This window comes from Prosopis cineraria, unplaced genomic scaffold (genome assembly GCF_029017545.1).
Source record: "Prosopis cineraria cultivar Desert tree isolate PC_DT_omini unplaced genomic scaffold, ASM2901754v1 PC14, whole genome shotgun sequence".
Classification (NCBI taxonomy): Eukaryota; Viridiplantae; Streptophyta; class Magnoliopsida; order Fabales; family Fabaceae; genus Prosopis; species Prosopis cineraria.
Window position 1 is genome coordinate 10682536 of NW_026555345.1, and position 19175 is coordinate 10701710.

The 19175-nt window shown below is 30.2% G+C and overlaps 1 protein-coding gene across 1 annotated transcript; it reads left to right on the forward strand.

Moving 5' to 3' along the window:
- Positions 1 to 1185: 1185 nt before the first annotated feature.
- Positions 1186 to 12016, forward strand: LOC129292135 (uncharacterized). Its single transcript, XM_054929659.1, has 6 exons — positions 1186 to 1455; positions 2718 to 3206; positions 4022 to 4243; positions 4321 to 4393; positions 5737 to 5847; positions 11090 to 12016. Exons 1-6 carry the CDS (start codon positions 1339 to 1341, stop codon positions 11458 to 11460), a joined length of 1383 nt encoding a protein of 460 aa, XP_054785634.1. The 5' UTR covers positions 1186 to 1338; the 3' UTR covers positions 11461 to 12016.
- Positions 12017 to 19175: the final 7159 nt, after the last annotated feature.

Consider the following 19175-nt stretch of genomic DNA (forward strand, 5'->3'; position numbering starts at 1 on the left):
ATATTGATGAGTAATACTTTCGCTGCTTCTTATCTTATGGCATTTTCAACTATTTTATGTATTTTAAAAAAATTAATTTCTTTTTTGATATCATTTAAAAATGTTCGAAGTAAGTATTCGCGGTCAATATCATATCCAGATCCATTTTAGTTAGAGTTGGATCTTCTAATACAGAATATCAATTCTTACAACCTATTCAAAGAATAATTACCTTAGATTAGACGGCTTCTTGGACAGAGCAAGTAAGGTGTAGCGTTAGGTGACTCAGAAGCTACGCACGATAGTCAATGGGCACGGGTGTGGATGAGTCTCCCTGAAAAGAGGAGCTTTAAATCTCCTTTTAGCTCACTTGGTCCTGCCCTGTGGAGATAGTCCCCAACCAGGACCAAGAAGGTTACATAAATTTTTGAAATGGACCTCTGTTTGACAAGTTGTTTTGACTTAAGGCCATAAAATATATTTTATTTTTATCTTTTATTTTAAATAATAATAAAATTACATTAAATACTTTTACATTAATTAAAAAAAATAAACTTGAAAAAACTGATTTAAATATAACAAGATATCTTATATTTTTGAATCAAAAATTATTTTTAAAAAGTGTCCTACAAATAAGAGAGAAGAGAGTATTTATTAAATTCACAATTAAAAACCTACTTGGTGCAATGTAATACAATGCAATTTTGATTATCATGATTCTGTTTAGTATAGTTTTAAGAAAATATGAATAAAAATTATTCTTTCAATATATTAAAAAAACAAAAAGATAAAAATGTCTCCAACAATTACAACTGAGTTAAATGACTCAGTTAGCATGATGGAATGAGTTACAAATAATAAATTTTGGGAAAATAGCAAAAAATGATATTAAAAAAAATTATATCAATTAAAAATTAAAATAAAATCTAAATAAAAACAAACCGAAATAAAATGTCATTAGTTTAAAATGAGTCATTAAAATTTAAATAAATATTTATTAATAAAATATTAATTTAAATTAATAAATATTTTATTTTAATAATAAATAATCCTAAATTGATATAAATTTTTTTTGAACAATCCTTAATTTGGTTGATATTTTTTCATAAATTTTTCTTTCAAAATAACAATAATAATAATAAGAAGAACAAGAACAAGAAAGAAAGAACGAGCCTCACCGTTTAACGTTACATTTGGTAGGTAATTATTTCAAAATCTTACCTCAAAACACTCCATCAAATTGCATCTGTCACCAAACGATGGATACACTTCCAGATCTACCGGATTCTGCTGTCATTTCATGCTTGTAAAGCTTCCCGAGGATTTTGTTTGTATAACTCAGGCCTCAGTCGCTGATCCATGGAGTTCACTGACTCTTACAAGCAAACAGGCCCCTGTTGTTTCTCACCCAACGCTCGCTTCATAGCCGTTGCCGTCGATTATCGCCTCGTAATTCGGGATACTCTGTCTTTCAAGGTATTTTGTACCCTCTGCCTTTCTCGCCGATTCTACGTATCTCTGTAAAATATCTCCTCCGGCTCTGAACATGGTAAAATTTCAATGTGGAGATATAAGCTAGAGGTTGGTAGTGGCACCATGGTGGAGTTTAGTTGTTTGAACATTTCAGAACTCTCTTTTATTCCCAGCCTCCCCCTCTGAGTTGTGTTGTGTGAGGGGTACTGCACACTATTTCTTTCACTGTTTTCCGAGGAATAAAACATTAAATACTCTCTTTTATTCACCATGGTGGAGTTTGCTTAAATTTCACTGTTTTCTTTCACTGTTTGAATGTAATTGTAATTTCGAATCAGCCGCTCAAGAATTTTGGTAACGGGTGTTGATTTGGAAAAAAGCCGCTAAGGTCATTCTAGTTTGCTTTCATCATTTCAACTTTAATAATGGGGAAATCATTTAAAGAAAAGGAATCTGAGCATTATTATTATTTTTTTCCCCAATCACTGCGTAGGTGTTTGATGAGTTGCTTAGCATGGAACGGCTAAAGTGGATCGAGTTTCTTAAGGATGTTGTAGCACGGCGAGAAATGACCTCCAAGACTACTCCTTGCCGTCTGAAATTCATATTTTTTTATCCCTCAAAATTGGGGTTTAGTAATGAAATGAAACGGATAGATGGTACAATTATTATCATATATATCTTAGTAAAAAACTTGTAATAAAAAAATGAAGGGTGATACTTAAATTTATTGGTAATTCTATTCTGTTCATGACTCTTTGAATCTCTTAATTAGACTCCCAAACAGCAGAGCGAGACATGACTTGTTTGCCATTTCATGTCATTTGCCATTCTGTTCAATCCTCTGATGAATTCCAGATCATAGCCTTAGATTTTGATGATTGAGGCAATATAACTATCTAGGAAGCAAGCAAATATTGATGGGATATTTGTTTCTTTCGTCTGTATTGGAAAAAAGGGGTGGGGGTTTGATTTACACTGTGGATCACGGCTTCTAAAGCTAAAGTTTATGAAATTTTTGTTGGAAACTAGATAATAGTACTGTAAAAGTTGATGTTTGAGTATAGGTATAAGTTATGCTAGGTACAGTGTGATACAATTTAGTTTCAAATTTCTATATTAAAAAATGCATTTGGCCCTTCACTTGTAAATTTAAATCTTCTTCATGGGCATTACTGTCATTAAATTTCCGTTTGACTTACTGATCAAGCAGCTTGTTTCTGACTCAACATCTGGATTTGAAAGCAAACATATTTCTCATGCAGGTTGTGCAGTTGTTCTCCTGCTTAGACAAGATTAGCTATATTGAATGGGCCCTTGATTCTGAATATATTCTTTGTGGTCTGTATAAAAGGCCGATGATACAAGCTTGGTCACTAACCCAGCCAGAATGGACATGCAAAATAGATGAAGGTCCAGCAGGTATTGCATATGCTAGATGGAGCCCAGATAGCCGCCACATACTCACCACAACAGATTTCCAATTGCAGTTAACAGTTTGGTCATTGGTAAACACTGCTTGTGTGCATGTGCAATGGCCCAAACATGCTTCTAGGGGAGTCTCTTTCACTCGAGATGGAAAATTTGCTGCAATTTGCACTAGGCGTGATTGCAAGGACTATATCAATCTATTATCTTGTCACACATGGGAGATAATGGGCATTTTTGCCGTTGACACTCAAGACTTGGCTGATATTGAATGGTCACCTGATGATAGTTCTGTTGTGATTTGGGATTCACCACTTGAATACAAGGTAATAACCTTTTTCTTTGTCCTGTGAACTGTCCAAAATTTGGGAGTCAGTGTTTATAAAACGTTCCGGTTGAAAGAAATAGAGCTGATAATATGAAAGATCCCACTGAATTGAACTGGACACGTAAATTTGAGAAATTTAAGAAATATTTAGAATCATTGATCTCATCATGAGCAGCATAGCAATAAAAAATGAAAAGTAAGCTGCACTCTTCATAAGCCATGAACATTGCAGTTCATTCCTCATATTCTCGGCAGTGCAGGGGGAAATGTGCTTAGCTGCTTTATAACCAAAATGTCCACCTTGATTTTCACTGCTTGTGTCCGCTTGCTTTGAGAGGCCTGTGGTAGGAGGTGCTATTAACTATGGATTTTACATGGGGAGAAGCCAGGAGACTTGTCCTGGCAGAATGAAAGCCAGAAGCCAGAATGTTGGCTTCTACTAAAAGGAAAAAATAAATGTTTTTTTTTCTTTTTTTCTTTTACTTGGAGAGGATCATGCAATCCTATAATCTCACATTGGTCTTTTCATGAAAGAAAAGATTTTTGAGAAAGTCAGGATAATTTCACTGGTGGGAGGATCAATATAATAAATCAAATCCAATAACTAGTAAAGAAGCATCTGCATCAGTGTCAGTATCAGTGTATCAATATGTTATATTTATCTACCTACATTTTGTTTGCTTCACTGTGTCTGCTCATATATTGCTTAGGGCTTGTCAATGAAACATAATCTACCGGTTGTGCAGTAGAATAGTGCCAGTAAGTTGTGTTGTGCTTGCATTGAGGAGAAACTGTTATTGTGGTTTAACATAGGTTCTAATCTATTCTCCCGACGGAAGGTGCCTTCTCAAGTATCAACCATATGAAAGTGGATTAGGAGTTAAAAGTGTCTCATGGTCTCCTTGTGGTCAGTTTCTGGCAGTGGGTAGTTATGACCAGATGTTGCGAGTTCTGAATCATCTGACTTGGAAGACATTTGCTGAGCTGATGCACCTATCTACAGTCCGTGGTCCTTGTTTTGCTACTGTTTTCAAGGTAGTCCTTTTTTTAGCTTTCAAGTTTTTGATGTTGCAGTTATGGGAAATTTATTGACCTCTTTCTGGAAATTGTAGGAGGTAGATGAGCCTCTGCAACTTGATATGTCTGAATTATGCCTGAGCGATGATTTTTCTCAAGGAAATGATGGTAGGCATAATTACTGTAGGAACCAGCATACTATTTTATAGATTTACACTTTGCAAGTTGTTTCATATATATAGTAATACAACATCCAGTCAGTTCCTATCTTTACACTTTATGCACTGTAGCAATACTTCTCCATGAAGCATCTGGTGTAAAAATCCACTTAGGTTTAAGTGGCCCAAGAGCTTCGAATTTCAAACTTTTGAATTTCTATGTACTGTAAGGCTGTGAACATATATATTTTTCTTTTCTTAAAAATGTTATAATAAGGGTAATTGCCTTAGTTAGAATGAGCTTGTAAGAATCCTATTTATTAGGCTATGTTTGTCATAAAAAATAAAGCTATCCTCTTAGATGTAAAGGAACATTGATAAGAAAATGTTGATTCTGTTAGTTTGGTGAGTAGTTAAATAGCAGAATAGGTTGTTATATTCTGTCAACCCTTGCAAGCTGGACTTCATATCTGACTAAACTTTATAGGTTTGTATCAGCCATTAATATTCATTATGCATGTCAATTGAACTCGTGAGTGTTCTACTTCTTTTCTTGTTCTTTCTATTATATTTCTTAATCATCTCTTTTTATTTTAACCTCTTGTGACGAATTAGTTTTTATCATGATATTGAAGCTTTCACGACCAAACAAACCATAAGGGGGATCTTTGCTTTCATCATTCCTCAAATTTAATTAACTTTTAGTATGAGGTATGATGGGCCTCCGCTTTGTCCATACCTAAAACCAAAAAAAGTTTTCATTTGAAGAGGCAGGCTGGAGATAAATAGTAAAGCCATCTCTGAGCATTCTCTTAGTAGCTTGTAAGCCTTTGGGATTATTTGGTTCTTAATAGAACACAGCAATTGCTTGCTAGTCAATCTCATTCTTGGTTTCTTATCTTGAAATCAACAGAAATTAAACAAATCAGGACTTTACTTTTTTTTTCCATAAACTTATTGCCTATGGTAGAAGCTGAATATGTAAGGAAAAGAATTTCAAATCCCTTTATTTATCCTTGGCTTTTTCTTTGAAGGTGTTACAGCCTTAGAGGCATTAACTAAACCCAAAGCATTGATTCTAATTTATTACATCCCTGATATTTGTTAAGCATGTTGTTAGAAGCGTCCGATTTCTTCAGTATAAAAATTTGGAATCTAGCTAGAACTTCCCCCCTCTTTTCCTTCTTCTTTTGATTATTAAATCAAAAGACTTAAGTAGAATAAAGATTTAAACTTGTAAACTGGTGGTATATCAATCATTCCTTCTATGTCTTGCGATGTAAAAACTAGTCTCTTGATCATTCCAGTAGTTTTCTCCCCTTGTCTCATTCATTTTTAAATTTTCTTTTCTAGCAAATGTACCAGAAGCACCCTTCAGAGTGAGGTACGAGGTTATGGAAGTACCTATCAATTTACCATTCCAGAAGCCTCCTGCAGACAAACCAAATCCCAAACAAGGAATTGGTAAGCGATGCTTTACTTTTGTATTGTCACAAAATAAATTAATGATATCAAAAAAGGGTGGAAAAAATTGAGGCTATTATTTTCTGGTCAAAAGGAGAAGGGCAATAATTTATTTTTTACTCCAAAATAAAATAATGTCTTGTCTCCCATTATCAACAAGTAATATGAAAAATTTGAAATATTTACATTCATATGGCCTTTTCTTATCTTCATGATAATTTGGTTGCTTAAGTAGGAGTATGATAGAGCTCATGATTTTACTAAGACCTATAAGAGGAAATCAATGAAGGCAATGAGCTTAGAAAATAACATTATTGTTGGTTCGGATGTTTGCCCTCTGGATGCTGGTTATAAGAAAAAGTAATTGATGGTCTAGTGATGTGTTAGGAGCCTTCTAGGGGTAAGGGTTGTGTTAGAGTCAACTTTTGGGTCTTTAGATCTTCCTCTTTGCCTAGAGAGAGGGGAGTATTTTGAATATTGAGAGTGGTGAGGAGAGCTGTGGCCTCTCGATTTTGTGCTGGGGGTGGAGAAAGTCATCTTTCTTCATCATGTTATCTTCTGCTTAGTGTATGTTTGTGAGTGACTGACTTATATTTTGTGATTGTTGTTTGGTGGAGATATTTCACATAGAATTCAAGCTGGGTGGTTTAATTGGAGAAAAGCTAAAGGAGTTATTTGTGACCGTAAGGTGCCTAATAAACTTAAGGGAAAGTTTTATCGTACTGCTATCAGACCGGCAATGTTATATAGTAGTGAATGCTGGGCTCTAACGGGACAGCAAGAGCATAAAGTTGGAATAGCAGAGATGAGAATGTTACGATGGATGTGCGGACATACACGTAAAGATAAAATTCGAAATGAGCACATATGTGAAAAAGTAAGGGTGGCACCTATTGAGGAAAAAATGGTAGAAAATCGGTTGAGATGGTTTGGGCATGTACAAAGAAGACCAAGGGAGGCACCAGTGAGAAGAGTGGAACATATAACTTTGAGTCCGATTAAGAGAGGTAGAGGAAGGCCTAAGAGAACACTCTTGGAAGTTATTGAACGTGATCTCTTAATTAATAATATTTCTAAAAGTTTAATAAATGATAGAGCACAATGGCGTCTTGCAATCCATGTAGCCGACCCCACCTAGTGGGATAAAGGCTTGTTGTTGTTGTTGTTGTTGTTGTTTGGTGGAGTGTATTTTGTGCTGTTTCTGTTTCAGTACGCTCTAATTTTCAGTTCCCTATTTCACCGTAATCCAACTTTGCTATTCAGTAATAGTAATTTTCAGTCCCCATTTGTAGTGTAGTTTCTGGTTTATGCTTGTTTAAAGCTTATTAGAATAGAGGGTTCCATTAGAGTACTACTAAGTGATCCCTTTTTGGGTCTTCTTCCTGAGGTGATTTCATCGAAGGGAAAACTTATATATTTAGCCTTATATACTTTTTTTTTTTTGAAAGAAATTTAGCCTTGTATACTTAATGTTCTCATTTTCAATTAAATTAAAATATGTGGATCTTTTATAGATTATTTATTCTATAATAAATTATTTTTATTAACATATTAAGATACATTTTCCATGATTTGATCAGATATAAGTATATTAAGTGTATAAAACTTAATACATAAGTCTTGCCCTTCATCGTCTAGGATAGTGATTAATATAAGGATTGTATACCATGAGATATGATGTAACATCTCATTCTGAATCCTAAGTTGTTTGTCAACAATGTGGAATTTTCTTGTTTATATTCCTGGTGTTTAATAAGTGACTTCATTTACTTTATTTCAGTTCAAGATGTAAACCCCCCTTTTAAAAAAAAAAAGAAAGCAAGAAAAAAGATTGAAGGGAGAGAGGGAGAGAGCTTTCACATTACTCAAACTAATTAATTCAATCATTCATCAAAGTCTACCTTCACATGGTGCTAGTGCTCTATTTATAGAGCAAAATATCCTACCCACCTGCAAAAGTAATAATAGGCTCTTAGCGTAGAAGATAATAATAAGTTACAACTTAGGTTGCTTCTTCATGAAGGAAAATAAAAGCAAAAATACAATAATCATAAGCTACTAGCCTAGGTTTTTTAGAAGAAGAAAACTTATAACTAAAATAATAAAATAACATAAAAACTGCTTCCTTCTAAAGTAATGTTTCTTATATTTTCTATTAATTCTCCCTGCTTCAAAGAACTCTCCTCTAGAGAGGTAGAGAGTTGATAGGTTTTTAGCAGAATCAAATTGTCGAAACTCATCTTCTGAAATCTTGGTGGCATCTTCATCTGAATGACCCTTTCAACGAACCAAGTAACGACGGAGGGGCCCTTGGAGATAAGGATAATTTGATCATCCATAATGATCTCAATTCCTTCAATTGATGGTGAGACTGATGGCAGTGACGGGACTAACACATGAGAAGTTTAAGCACTTGCAAAATATTAGAAAGCAAAAAGGGAGGCCCAAAAATTCCCCAATAAGGCATAAGATCCTCCATATTAAAAACTGAATTTATGGTCATATCAAGAAGTAATTTTAAAAGATAAGCATTAGGCTCTAATTTCTTAGATATGCGAAAACGTCTAGAAGATCCAGCACGTTAACTTTTTAAAAGTGTATTTAGGATAATGCTTTGGACAAATTTGAGCCATAACATCGTCACCTACATTAAAGCTTTGAAATCGGCGATGGGTATTAGCAAATAACTTGTATTGATCGTTACTCATTTTGCTAATTTGCATCTAATTTCATCATGTTAAGTCAAAGGAGTAGGTACTAAAAAACTCATACTGTGTTTGAGAGCTTAATCGACAAGTTAATGGACCGTTGGAGAAAGGTTACATCCAGCACAATATGACTTCTTGTGTAGTATTTGCTCTTTTGAATTACATGTTGAAATTAGGCACAAATTAGCAATGAGTGATTATTAATATAAGTTATCTGCTAATACTCATTGTTGATTTCAAAGTTTTAATGTAGGTGACTATGTTATGGCTCAAATTTTTTCAAAGCATTATCCTAAATATTCTTTTAAAAAGTTGAATGCAACAGCTTCTGGACCTTTTCGCATATATAAGAAATTAGTGTTTAATACTTATCTTTTAGAATTATCTCTTGATATGATCATAAGTTTAATTTTTAATGTGGAGGATTTTATGCCTTATTGGAGAACTTTTGAGCCTCCTTTTGAGGGGGCTCCCTCCATGTCTCAATTTCTCCCTACTCTCTCTCCCTCTGTTTGAATCTTTGCAAGTGGGTGTGTTGCATCAATGGGATGGGGAGCACTGCTCCAAAAGCTTGTCGTTGAAGTCGGAAAACCAACTTATTTAAATGCTTCATTGAGTCTCACATACTTTTTAATGTGAGACTTAGTATACCATATTACCCAGTCTCCATCACATTTTATGAGCCTAGGATTATCCAAAATGTGCTGGTTTTCTACTTTTGCCAATTGAAACTTGTCTTATTTTGTTTGATGTTCCCTAGCACCGATTGAACCAAAGTTTGGTGTCTGTGTCCAACCCAAAGAGTTTGTTTTTATATCTTTCTTGAGCGTGGTTGGTTTGCTTCTCTATTTCCAGTTGGTGTGTCTGTATTTATTTTTCAGAAACTTCCTGAGCCAAGTGACCCAAAGAATTGCGTTTCTGTCTCCAACCTAGGGAATTTGAATGCTGACTTTGTATAACTTTCTCTAATTCGGTATTTGGTGCCTACATGTGCTGTTACCGGGGTTTCTTTCTGGATTCATTTCTTAAAAGTTTTGATAGGCAGCATGGTTATTCTTTGTACCATATGGCAACTTGTTATTACCTCCTCATAGAGAATCAGAATGGCATTTAGTCAGCGTTAAGCATCAAGTTCCCAAACAAAATTAAATCTACTTTAGAAGTCACAAATTCATAGTAAATACTATAAAATTTTATACAAGGATTATTAATTGAGGTCAGGCGGTGCTGTTATAACCAAAAAACCATTTTTTAAGAAGGCCTAATGCAATCTTCCTCCTTTATCTGGCTTAGGATTGGCTGTAAACAATCAAAGACATGAAAAGCACTTTTCAAGAAAGTGGTTATTTTAAAAAGTCAATCTAAGTAGCTTATTAAAATAAATTGAAAACATGTATTTCCCCCTTGGAGGTGATTATTTTTAAAAAGCTTAAAGAACAATTAAAAACAAACAAATCCCTTATGTTTAGCTTAATTAAAATCACTTTTTTATAAGCTTAAACAAACGGGCTTGATGTCTTCAATTTGTATCCTGCTGCAGTTATGACTTGCGATATATACACTTTCCTTTCCAAAGTATTTTCTTGGAAGTTGTAATTATGGCTTTTGACATTAAATGGTAAATAGGTATCTAATAAGTTAAATTTCTTACTTTGATTATCATTGATGTCGTGAATTAGTTTGATCTGACAATTAGATTTATTTTACATATCTCACTGTCCTTCATCAATCGGTCAGTTAAGTGTAAACTTCGCTATGTTATTTTTATCCACATTTTGAATTTGAATGATCTCAGCCTCCCATGACAATTTGTTACGCCACTCATTCTGTTCCGTTGGATTAGTTGGAGTAGTTAGTTGTTAGATAAATTGTATCCCCAATAGGCAGTAGCTCAAAAAATTACAGATGAGATTAGATGTATGCGTATGAATGATTTGAATAACTTGCCCTAGGTTTATAGCCAGTTCCAAGCTTGGATAAAGGATGATAGTTGTGTTAGTCCTTGACAGCCAATGTAAAACCCTATCGAATCTTAGATGGATATGGATTGAAGGGTAGAGGAAGACTAAAGAAAACACTTATAGAAGTTATTGAATGAAACCTCTTAGATAACAATTTTTTTAAAGGCTTAGCCACTGATAGAACATCATAACATTGTGTAATCCATGTAGCCGACCATACTTAATGGGATAAGGTTTGTTGTTATTGTTGTATGATGAATAATTTGAAGCCAATCCCTAGCCTAGATGAAGGAGGGTGGTTCTGTTAGGTCCTTGAGAACTAATGTAAAACCTAGTTGAATCATACATGGATATGGATTGAGCGGTAGGGGAAGATTGAAGAGAACACTGATGAAAGTTGTTGAACGACTTCTTAGTTAACAATATCTCCAAAGGCTTATCTACTGATAGAATGCAATAATGTTATGCAATCGATTTTACCTAGTAGAATAAGGCTGCTTGTTATCATTGTCATTGTATTAATGATTTGAATACTACTAATGCGTTTACTTTTACAATGCATCGCATTTGTAGGTCTTTTGTCTTGGAGCAATGACAGCCAATATATTTGTACACGAAACGATAGCATGCCTACGACACTATGGATATGGGATATTCGACATCTTGAGCTTGCTGCAATCCTAGTGCAGAAAGATCCCATCAAAGCTGCAGCATGGGATCCAACATGCACTCGTCTTGTTCTTTGCACTTCAAGCTCACACTTCTACATGTGGACTCCTTCTGGTGCTTATTGTGCTCATGTTCCTTTACCACAGTTCACAGTAACAGACCTGAAATGGAATTCGGATGGAAGCTGCTTACTCCTTAAGGACAAAGAATCATTTTGCTGTGCTGCTGTACCCTTATTGCCAGAGGAGTCTAGTGAATACAGCTCAGATGATTGATGCTTCCAAGAGAAGAAAACAAATTAACGGTAAACATGAGCAGCTCGCTTTATTTCTTTACATTTGGAATTTGGAATTTGGGCTGAGATTTAGTCTGTATGTGGGCTCTACGGCTTAGTTTAGATGGAAAGAAAAGTGGGAAGAAAATAAAGAAGAAAGAAAACTAAGAGAAGAAATTTCTAAAATTAGTAATTTTTTTTTTATTATTTTACTATTTTTAGGAGTTTTCTTTCTTAGTTTGCTTTTTTTCTTATTTTACTCTCCATCCAAAGGAAGGGTGCATGTAAAAAAACGAATTTGAGCCGTTAATATATGTGAGCCTGTTTGTTTAGGTGGGGCAATCATGCATAACAATGTTGTAGGAGTCTTTTTGGTGTATTTGTAATTGTAAAGTGTATTTAATAGCCAACTCACTCCGTTCTTGTGGGAGTACATGTTATTTAGCTGAACCAGACACGTTTTCTATGCTTATATGGAGATTTAAGTATGCCATGCTATTCATGTCTTATGAAGAGCATGCTTTTCTTATTGAAACTATAATGTAAATTTTTTGGAAGTGTCTTTCTCAAGCTCGAGTCTGTACTCCTAATGATTAGTTTATTAAAGCAATTATTGGTATATTTAGATTAATAAAGATTTAAATTTGAATCAAATACCTCATTTGGATATATAAAAATTTATGAATTAAAATTTGATTCAAATTTAAATCCATTCCCAATTATATTTTTTTTATAATTTTAAATTTTCTTTATATTCTACTCATTTAAAATTTTAATTATTTCAAATATTTTTTTTCATATTTTTATTATTGATTTTTTTAATCGTATCTTTTTTTTATTTTTTGTTGATTAAAAAATGTAAATAAATTTATCATTTTCAATTTGTCATTTTTGTTTTGAATTTTAGTTTATCTTTATTCTTCATTTGAAAATTTTAAACTATGAAACAAATGATTTTAAATATATGAATTTTAAATGTGAGATATGTGAGATTTGTAATGTAAGATTTTAAATTTAAAATCTAAATTCAAATTTAATCAATTCAAATACTACTTTAATATTTTGTTATAAGGGAAAATTAATTTGGAAGCGTTTATAATTTCTTTTAATTTTAAATTAGGTTTATGAAATTTATTCCCTGTTTTTAAATATAAGAATACCAACCAAATCACATAGTTTAAAAAAATTAGACTGCAAGTCTCAGTGTGTTGCACAGAACAAGTTTTGTTGTCTAAATTAGGAATAAAGAATTTAATACTTTGAAAATTTGTTAGATTAATAATTTTAAAAAAATATGGATGTATATTTTGAAAGATATATTTATGCACATCATTAGCCTGAAGATGATGAAGAAACATGTAGTGTGCTTTAAAAATAAAGAAAACAAAAACAACAATAAAATATTTGATGATCCACGAAGAAATGTTGAAAATAAATTTGATGATTGAGGCATATCCTATTTTAATTATTGTAATATTACTTTTATTTAAATTATTGTGAGTACCTTTTAGGATTTTCTCAATTATTGTTATCTTTTAATAATATTTTCATTTAATTTTAGGGTTTTTAAAATATTCTTTTATCTATTTATAAGGTTAACGTTGAAGCTTATAAATATTGCCTAAACTCATTCACTTGGTATATATGTCTTTTACTGAATACAAATTGCTACTGTTTAACTATCACTAGTTTTTCTTTTATCCCTAATTCTCTCAAAATTTAAGAGAATATCAATCGGCTAATACAGTTTAAGAAAATTAATAATAATTTTAACACTCCTTCATTTTCAAATGTAAGAGCTTTTTTTTTTTTTAATTACTCTTAAACATGTCAACGTAAGGTTTTAACTCTAAACTATTTTTAAGGAAAGGTGGCATTGTGCCATTACTACTGAGACAGCTTGACATTAACAAATGATCAATACTTATTAATTACATTTACGTCATTATTCATAATGACAGATTTTAATATCAATTAATATAAATTAGGTAAAATCATTTTAAGCTAAACAAATTAAAATTCACATTAACTAGCATTGAATTTTAAAAGTAATCATTGAAATGCTTAATGGTAATGGTTAAACATGAATTGAGGACATGTCCCACTGACCAAGATTAATGTGACACATCATCAAGCTAAGTTGGGAGCAAAAAAATAATTGAGGCATATCAAAGTATGTCTGAAGAGACCTATGCTTTTATATACGCCGTCCATACCATAATATATGACTTTTTTCATTTGTTTGATTTAAAATATAAGATATTAGGTAGTTTTTAAAATTATTTTTTCAACTATATCCCACTTTTTTTTTAGAAAAAAAGATGCACTAGAATTATCATTAAAGCATTTATATAAAGTATTTAATTAGAGTATAATTAAAAATATATACTACAATTTTTTCAGAGATTAATGTTTTACATTTTTTTTTTATAAATGCAGTAGTTATCAGCATTCTATGTTGCAGTCTAGAAGGAGTATATATAGAAGGCTAGAATTAAATCATAGTTATAAAAATGCCCTTCAGCCACCTCCACTCTTTCCCACTTCTCTATTCTCTTTCCCTCCACCTCCCTTTTTGTACCATTCCTCAAATTCAAATTTGATATTTGATGCAAGTGATTAATCAAGGGACTAATGAAAATGTTTAATTGTTATTTTTGAAGGAATTTGGAGGAGATTTTGGAAGGAAGAAGAAGTGGTATAATGAATGGAAACTTATTTTTATTAAAATATGTTATATTTTAATATACCAATCACTCTTAAAAATATTTTCTCTGATTCTTTTTATAAGTCACTTCTATAAATAACTTACCAAAATTAAAGTGACTTATAATAATAAATTTATTTTAAAAGTAATTATTTTTTAATTTTATCCCTAAATTTAAAAAGATTAATTTGATATATGAAAAATTTTTTTAAAAAAATTAAAATATTACACTTTTTTTAAAAATTTGTTAGAGAATATATTTAAAATTGTATATCAAAAGTTATAAAAACTAAGAAAAAACGACTTGTATAAAAAAGCAAGACAATTTTTAAAATGTGATTTATAAAAAGAATCAAAAGAAGTACGTAAGCACGTAACTCAATTAATAGAAGGTCGGGTTAGCTTAATCAATGATTTAAAATTTTAATCTTCATAAATATCGTATTAAAAAAAAAAACACAGGAAGTGTCTCAAAACTGAAACAGTACAGAGAAATTCTGCTGAAACCGCGTAGATCGTTACACTGTTTTTCAATATTGGAAGGTCCACGTGTGGACCTTACCTTCTCGATAGACTCACTTTGACATCATTGCGTGTTCGTGCAAGGACGGCAACCATTTTAATTTCATCATTGCGTTGCCAAAGTGACCGACAATGATAACAAAATGTCAAAGCAAATAACTCACACTATTAAAAAATATAAAATATTTTTAATTAAATTTTATTTTCAACAAAATAATTATTTATTTTAAAATTAATTATATTTTCTTATATTTATTCCAATTTAATATATTATTTTACTTTAAAAAAATATAAAATGATTTATTAATTATATTTTAAAAAATTAAAAATATTTTATATTTTTTAATATCAAGTTTTTTAAAAAATATATTATATTTTCTAATAGAAAGAGTATAAATTTAAGAGTTTTAATTATAAATAAATATTTAAATATTAAATATAAATTTTAGATTGTAATAAAAAATTTTATTTATAATTGTTTAAATTAATATTTATAATTTATTTTGTAATATAATTTCGTCCAGACTAACTATTATTAATTTCTCCTTTTATGACATAATTGCCGTTCTCCCAATCTCTAAACTCTTCATGCTCCCAAGTTGCTAAACTCATAGTCATTATGAAAGTTGTCCATATTTTTTTTCCCAATACTAAATTACTATCTCGTTAAATATAAGACAAACTGTTACATGTTATTTTATTTTTTTAATAAATAAAATTATTCATTTCAATAAGTATTTATCATAATTTTTTAAATTAATTTTCATAAAATTAAAAGTTTTCATTTATGAGACCAGATATTAGTACAGAATTGTTTCACTAACATGGTGTATTTTAATCTATTTATTTTATTTTTAAATATAATTATTATATTTAACAATTTTTTTAAATTGTGTGAGTCGTTTACTTTCTTTTATAATGGAGAGAGTATTAGTGACAGGAGCTGAAACGATTTAAGCATGGGATTTCGTGCCTGAGTTTGTGTGAATATAATAAATGTTTTTTTAAAAGAGTTACGTCTACTTAGAATTCAATAATGCTTAAATACGATTTAGCTAGATAATCATATTAATAACAAATAAAATATGGGTTGGAGACAAATCATTAAAAAAAACGTATGTTTAAAAATATTTTATAAAACATTTTAAAATTTTAAAAAATTAATAATTTGATCCTAATAATTTTGATTTAATTATAATTTAATTTTTAAACTTTGACTTGTTATAACTCAATTGTTATATTTTTAAATCAAATGTAACTCAATTTTTAAATTTTGAATCTTGCAACTCAACCTTTATAGTTTTAACAATTTAAATATTAATCTTTATATTTTAATAATAAAATTATAAAAGTTAAAATTATGTCAAAATTTGGACGAAATTTTAAATCACTAAACCCTTTTAATCTTCATAAAAATTATGAAAGATTAAAATTTTAAAATAATTATAATTTTTATAATTTTATTTTTTAAAATATAAGAAAGAATATTTAAATGATTAAAGTTGTTGGAATTGAGTTGTAATAATCAAAGTTTAAGGCTTGAGTTTTGATTGGGTGAAAATTATAAAGATTGAGTTATAATAAGTTGAAATTCAAAAATTAAATTATAGTTGAATTAAAATTATATGAACTAAATGATTAATTTTTTTTAATATTCTAAACATATTATTATAAAAGAGGACAATCGCTTAAAAAATTGGATATTATATTTGGGGATGGAGAGAATTTCAATAAGTAATAATTGAGTCGTAACCCTGTAAATTTTCAATTTTAGTTTCTAAGAACATGGATAGCATGTATTAACTAACTTGTATGCCATGCAAAAGATATGATTGAGAACCTAATGAGAGGAAATTTGAATGAACTTCGTATTTTTTTGGGACAATTGAATGAACTTGTTTAGAATAGAAGCATCAAATCATGTTCTATATATATCTCATATCCATAATTCAGGATTATTTTTAAAAGAGTGTTGTGGCATATAATATAATATGATACCCTTCATGAGATTTCCCTTTCATAATATATTATAGCATATTTTCAACAGGGGTGAACAAAAATGAGCTAAAATTGAAGATCGAACCAAATTTAATTTATTTAATTCGGTCTATTCGATTATATGGTTCAATTTAGTTTTCTTTTAATAAAAATTTTAATTGATGTGTTCAATTCGATTTGAAAATTGTTGAACCAAATAAATTGAATCGACCAAATTATACATCTTTTTTCTGTTCATATTTTTGAAAAGGTGAATAAATTCTCATTTAAGTGAGTAAGAAACATCTTTCTACTACTTGTAGTAGTAGTATATTTTTTTAATATGATGTCCTATTTTTCATTTATATAATTTAGTTTTTAATGTAATAGTGCTGAGTTTTATTAATTTTCTCATGAATTATAGTATAATGTTGTTATTTTTTTGTTGGGCCTTCAACATTAAGTGAAAAAATGGATAGATAAATATATAAACAATTAGACTCTTTAGACTCAAATCAAGGCCCATAAAACCAAATAGATTGATCGAATTAAATTATTATACTTCAGTTTGGTTTTAATTCAGTTTGATTAAGTATTTTGATTCGATTTGATTTAAACTTTTTGTGTAATTTGGTTGATCGATTTTAGAGAAATTGAGACCGAACCAATTGAAGTGACCTTTAAGGAATTAAGTATTAATTTTCAATTTATTAGGAAGTATTATCTTTTTCTTTACCTGGTTAGGAAGTATTACCTTTGACTTTATGATTTATTATGGGTGGTTTTGGAATGTTAATTAAGATAGTTTTAAAAATATTAAGATCATTGATGAAGTTTAAATATTAAGATCATTGATTAAGTTTAACGGAAGAGTGGTGTCTCCTTTTACTTTGCTCTCCATTTCTCCTTACCACTATTAGATTAAAACTTTTTGACAGTTCAAATTTAATTTTTAATAAAATTATTATTATTATTATTATTATTATTATTATTATTATTATTATTATGCATATATAAAATATTATAGTTTTAACTTGTCAAGATATATTTTTAACTGTTCAAATTTATTTATATATTTTATGTAAAATTAAAATAATAATTTTATCAAATACCAAATCTAAACCATTAAAACTTTGATAAAATAGTGATAAGAAGAAAAAGAAGGAAATGGAGAGCAAGGGAAAAGGAGACATAAAGAGGGGATGGTTTAGATTAAGATTTGGACGGCTCATATTTGATACATTCCCATCATTTTTCCTTTCCTTTCCTTTTTAATCATTAGATTAATATTTGAGTGGTTCAGATTTGATCTCCTATAATAATATTATTAAAAATTTTAAATTATAAAAAATTTAAATAATAAAATTTAATATGAATACTTATAAAATACATTAAAAATAAAATAAAATATTTTATAGGAGATTAAATATGGATTGTCTAAATTTTAATCTAATGATTAGAATAGGAAGATGAGGGAAAGGGGTGTAAGATCAGGCAACTACACAGGGGGTCATGTGATGTCTTATAATCAAATTCTCCACTTTCTTCGGTATCTCCTTGACTAGTTGAGCTATTGATGAAACCAAATTCTTACTCTTGCTCAACAAGGGAAGTACTTATATTGCTCTTCATGTCATCACTCATCAACACATTGATATAGCATTTCAAGTTTATCCTAAATTTCCTTTGCACTGATGTAATGCTTTATCTTTCTAAAATTAAACTCTAATATAGCACTATGCAATATCTTTACAGCTCGAATATTTAAAGAAAAAAATTTCTTTTCTCTTTTTGTTAAGTCTCTTTTGGGTTTTATTTTGAAATCAACTTCAAACATATCCCATCAATCAAGGTCAATGGATTTAAAAAATAGTTTCATTTTAAATTTTCAAAAATCAAAATTGATGTTTTCTAAAATAGGTGGAGGTAGAATATAAAAACTTTCATGAAAATAATCCAATGTTGCTATATTCACTTGAGGCTGTTAAATCCTTTCAAGAAGTGACTTGCTCTGATACAAAATATAAGTTTGGAGAACTACACTCAAGAGAGAGATGAATTAGGCATTGAGCAAATTTTTTACCAAAACTAAAACTTGTACAAAGTTTAGCTTAATTACAACAAGAAGTTTAACAAAACTAATTTGTGTAAATCTCAAGTACTTATGTTGCAAAGAGCTTGAGAACACTTGGTAGAAAACTTAAACTGAGTTTTCAAAGGATTTTGAATACAAGAATAAAGAACTAAAACACTGATTTGAAAACCTTTGAAATAAAGGAATAAGCAACTTGAGTAAAACAAACGAGCACCAAAAAGGTTCTAACATCTAAGCACAAATAGAGTTTCTAAAACCAAGAACAAAGAGAGAAATAATTTAAAGTGCTAAATATAAGAGAGTAGGGATAAAGATATTGTGTAATATCTTAGCTTTTAATTCCCTGATTAACTAAATGTAATTAGGGTAATTAAGCAAATTATAGTGGTGTGTGGCCAAGGAGGTCTAATGACTA

What these genes read in the sequence shown, in the direction of transcription:
- LOC129292135 (XM_054929659.1), top strand. Translation starts at nt 1,339, where the DNA reads ATGGAGTTCACTGACTCTTACAAGCAAACAGGCCCCTGTTGTTTCTCA. An exon ending in ATTCACCACTTGAATACAAG is followed by an intron (nt 3,207 to 4,021) that starts GTAATAACCTTT and finishes GGTTTAACATAG; the next exon opens with GTTCTAATCTATTCTCCCGA. An exon ending in AAATCCCAAACAAGGAATTG is followed by an intron (nt 5,848 to 11,089) that starts GTAAGCGATGCT and finishes TCGCATTTGTAG; the next exon opens with GTCTTTTGTCTTGGAGCAAT.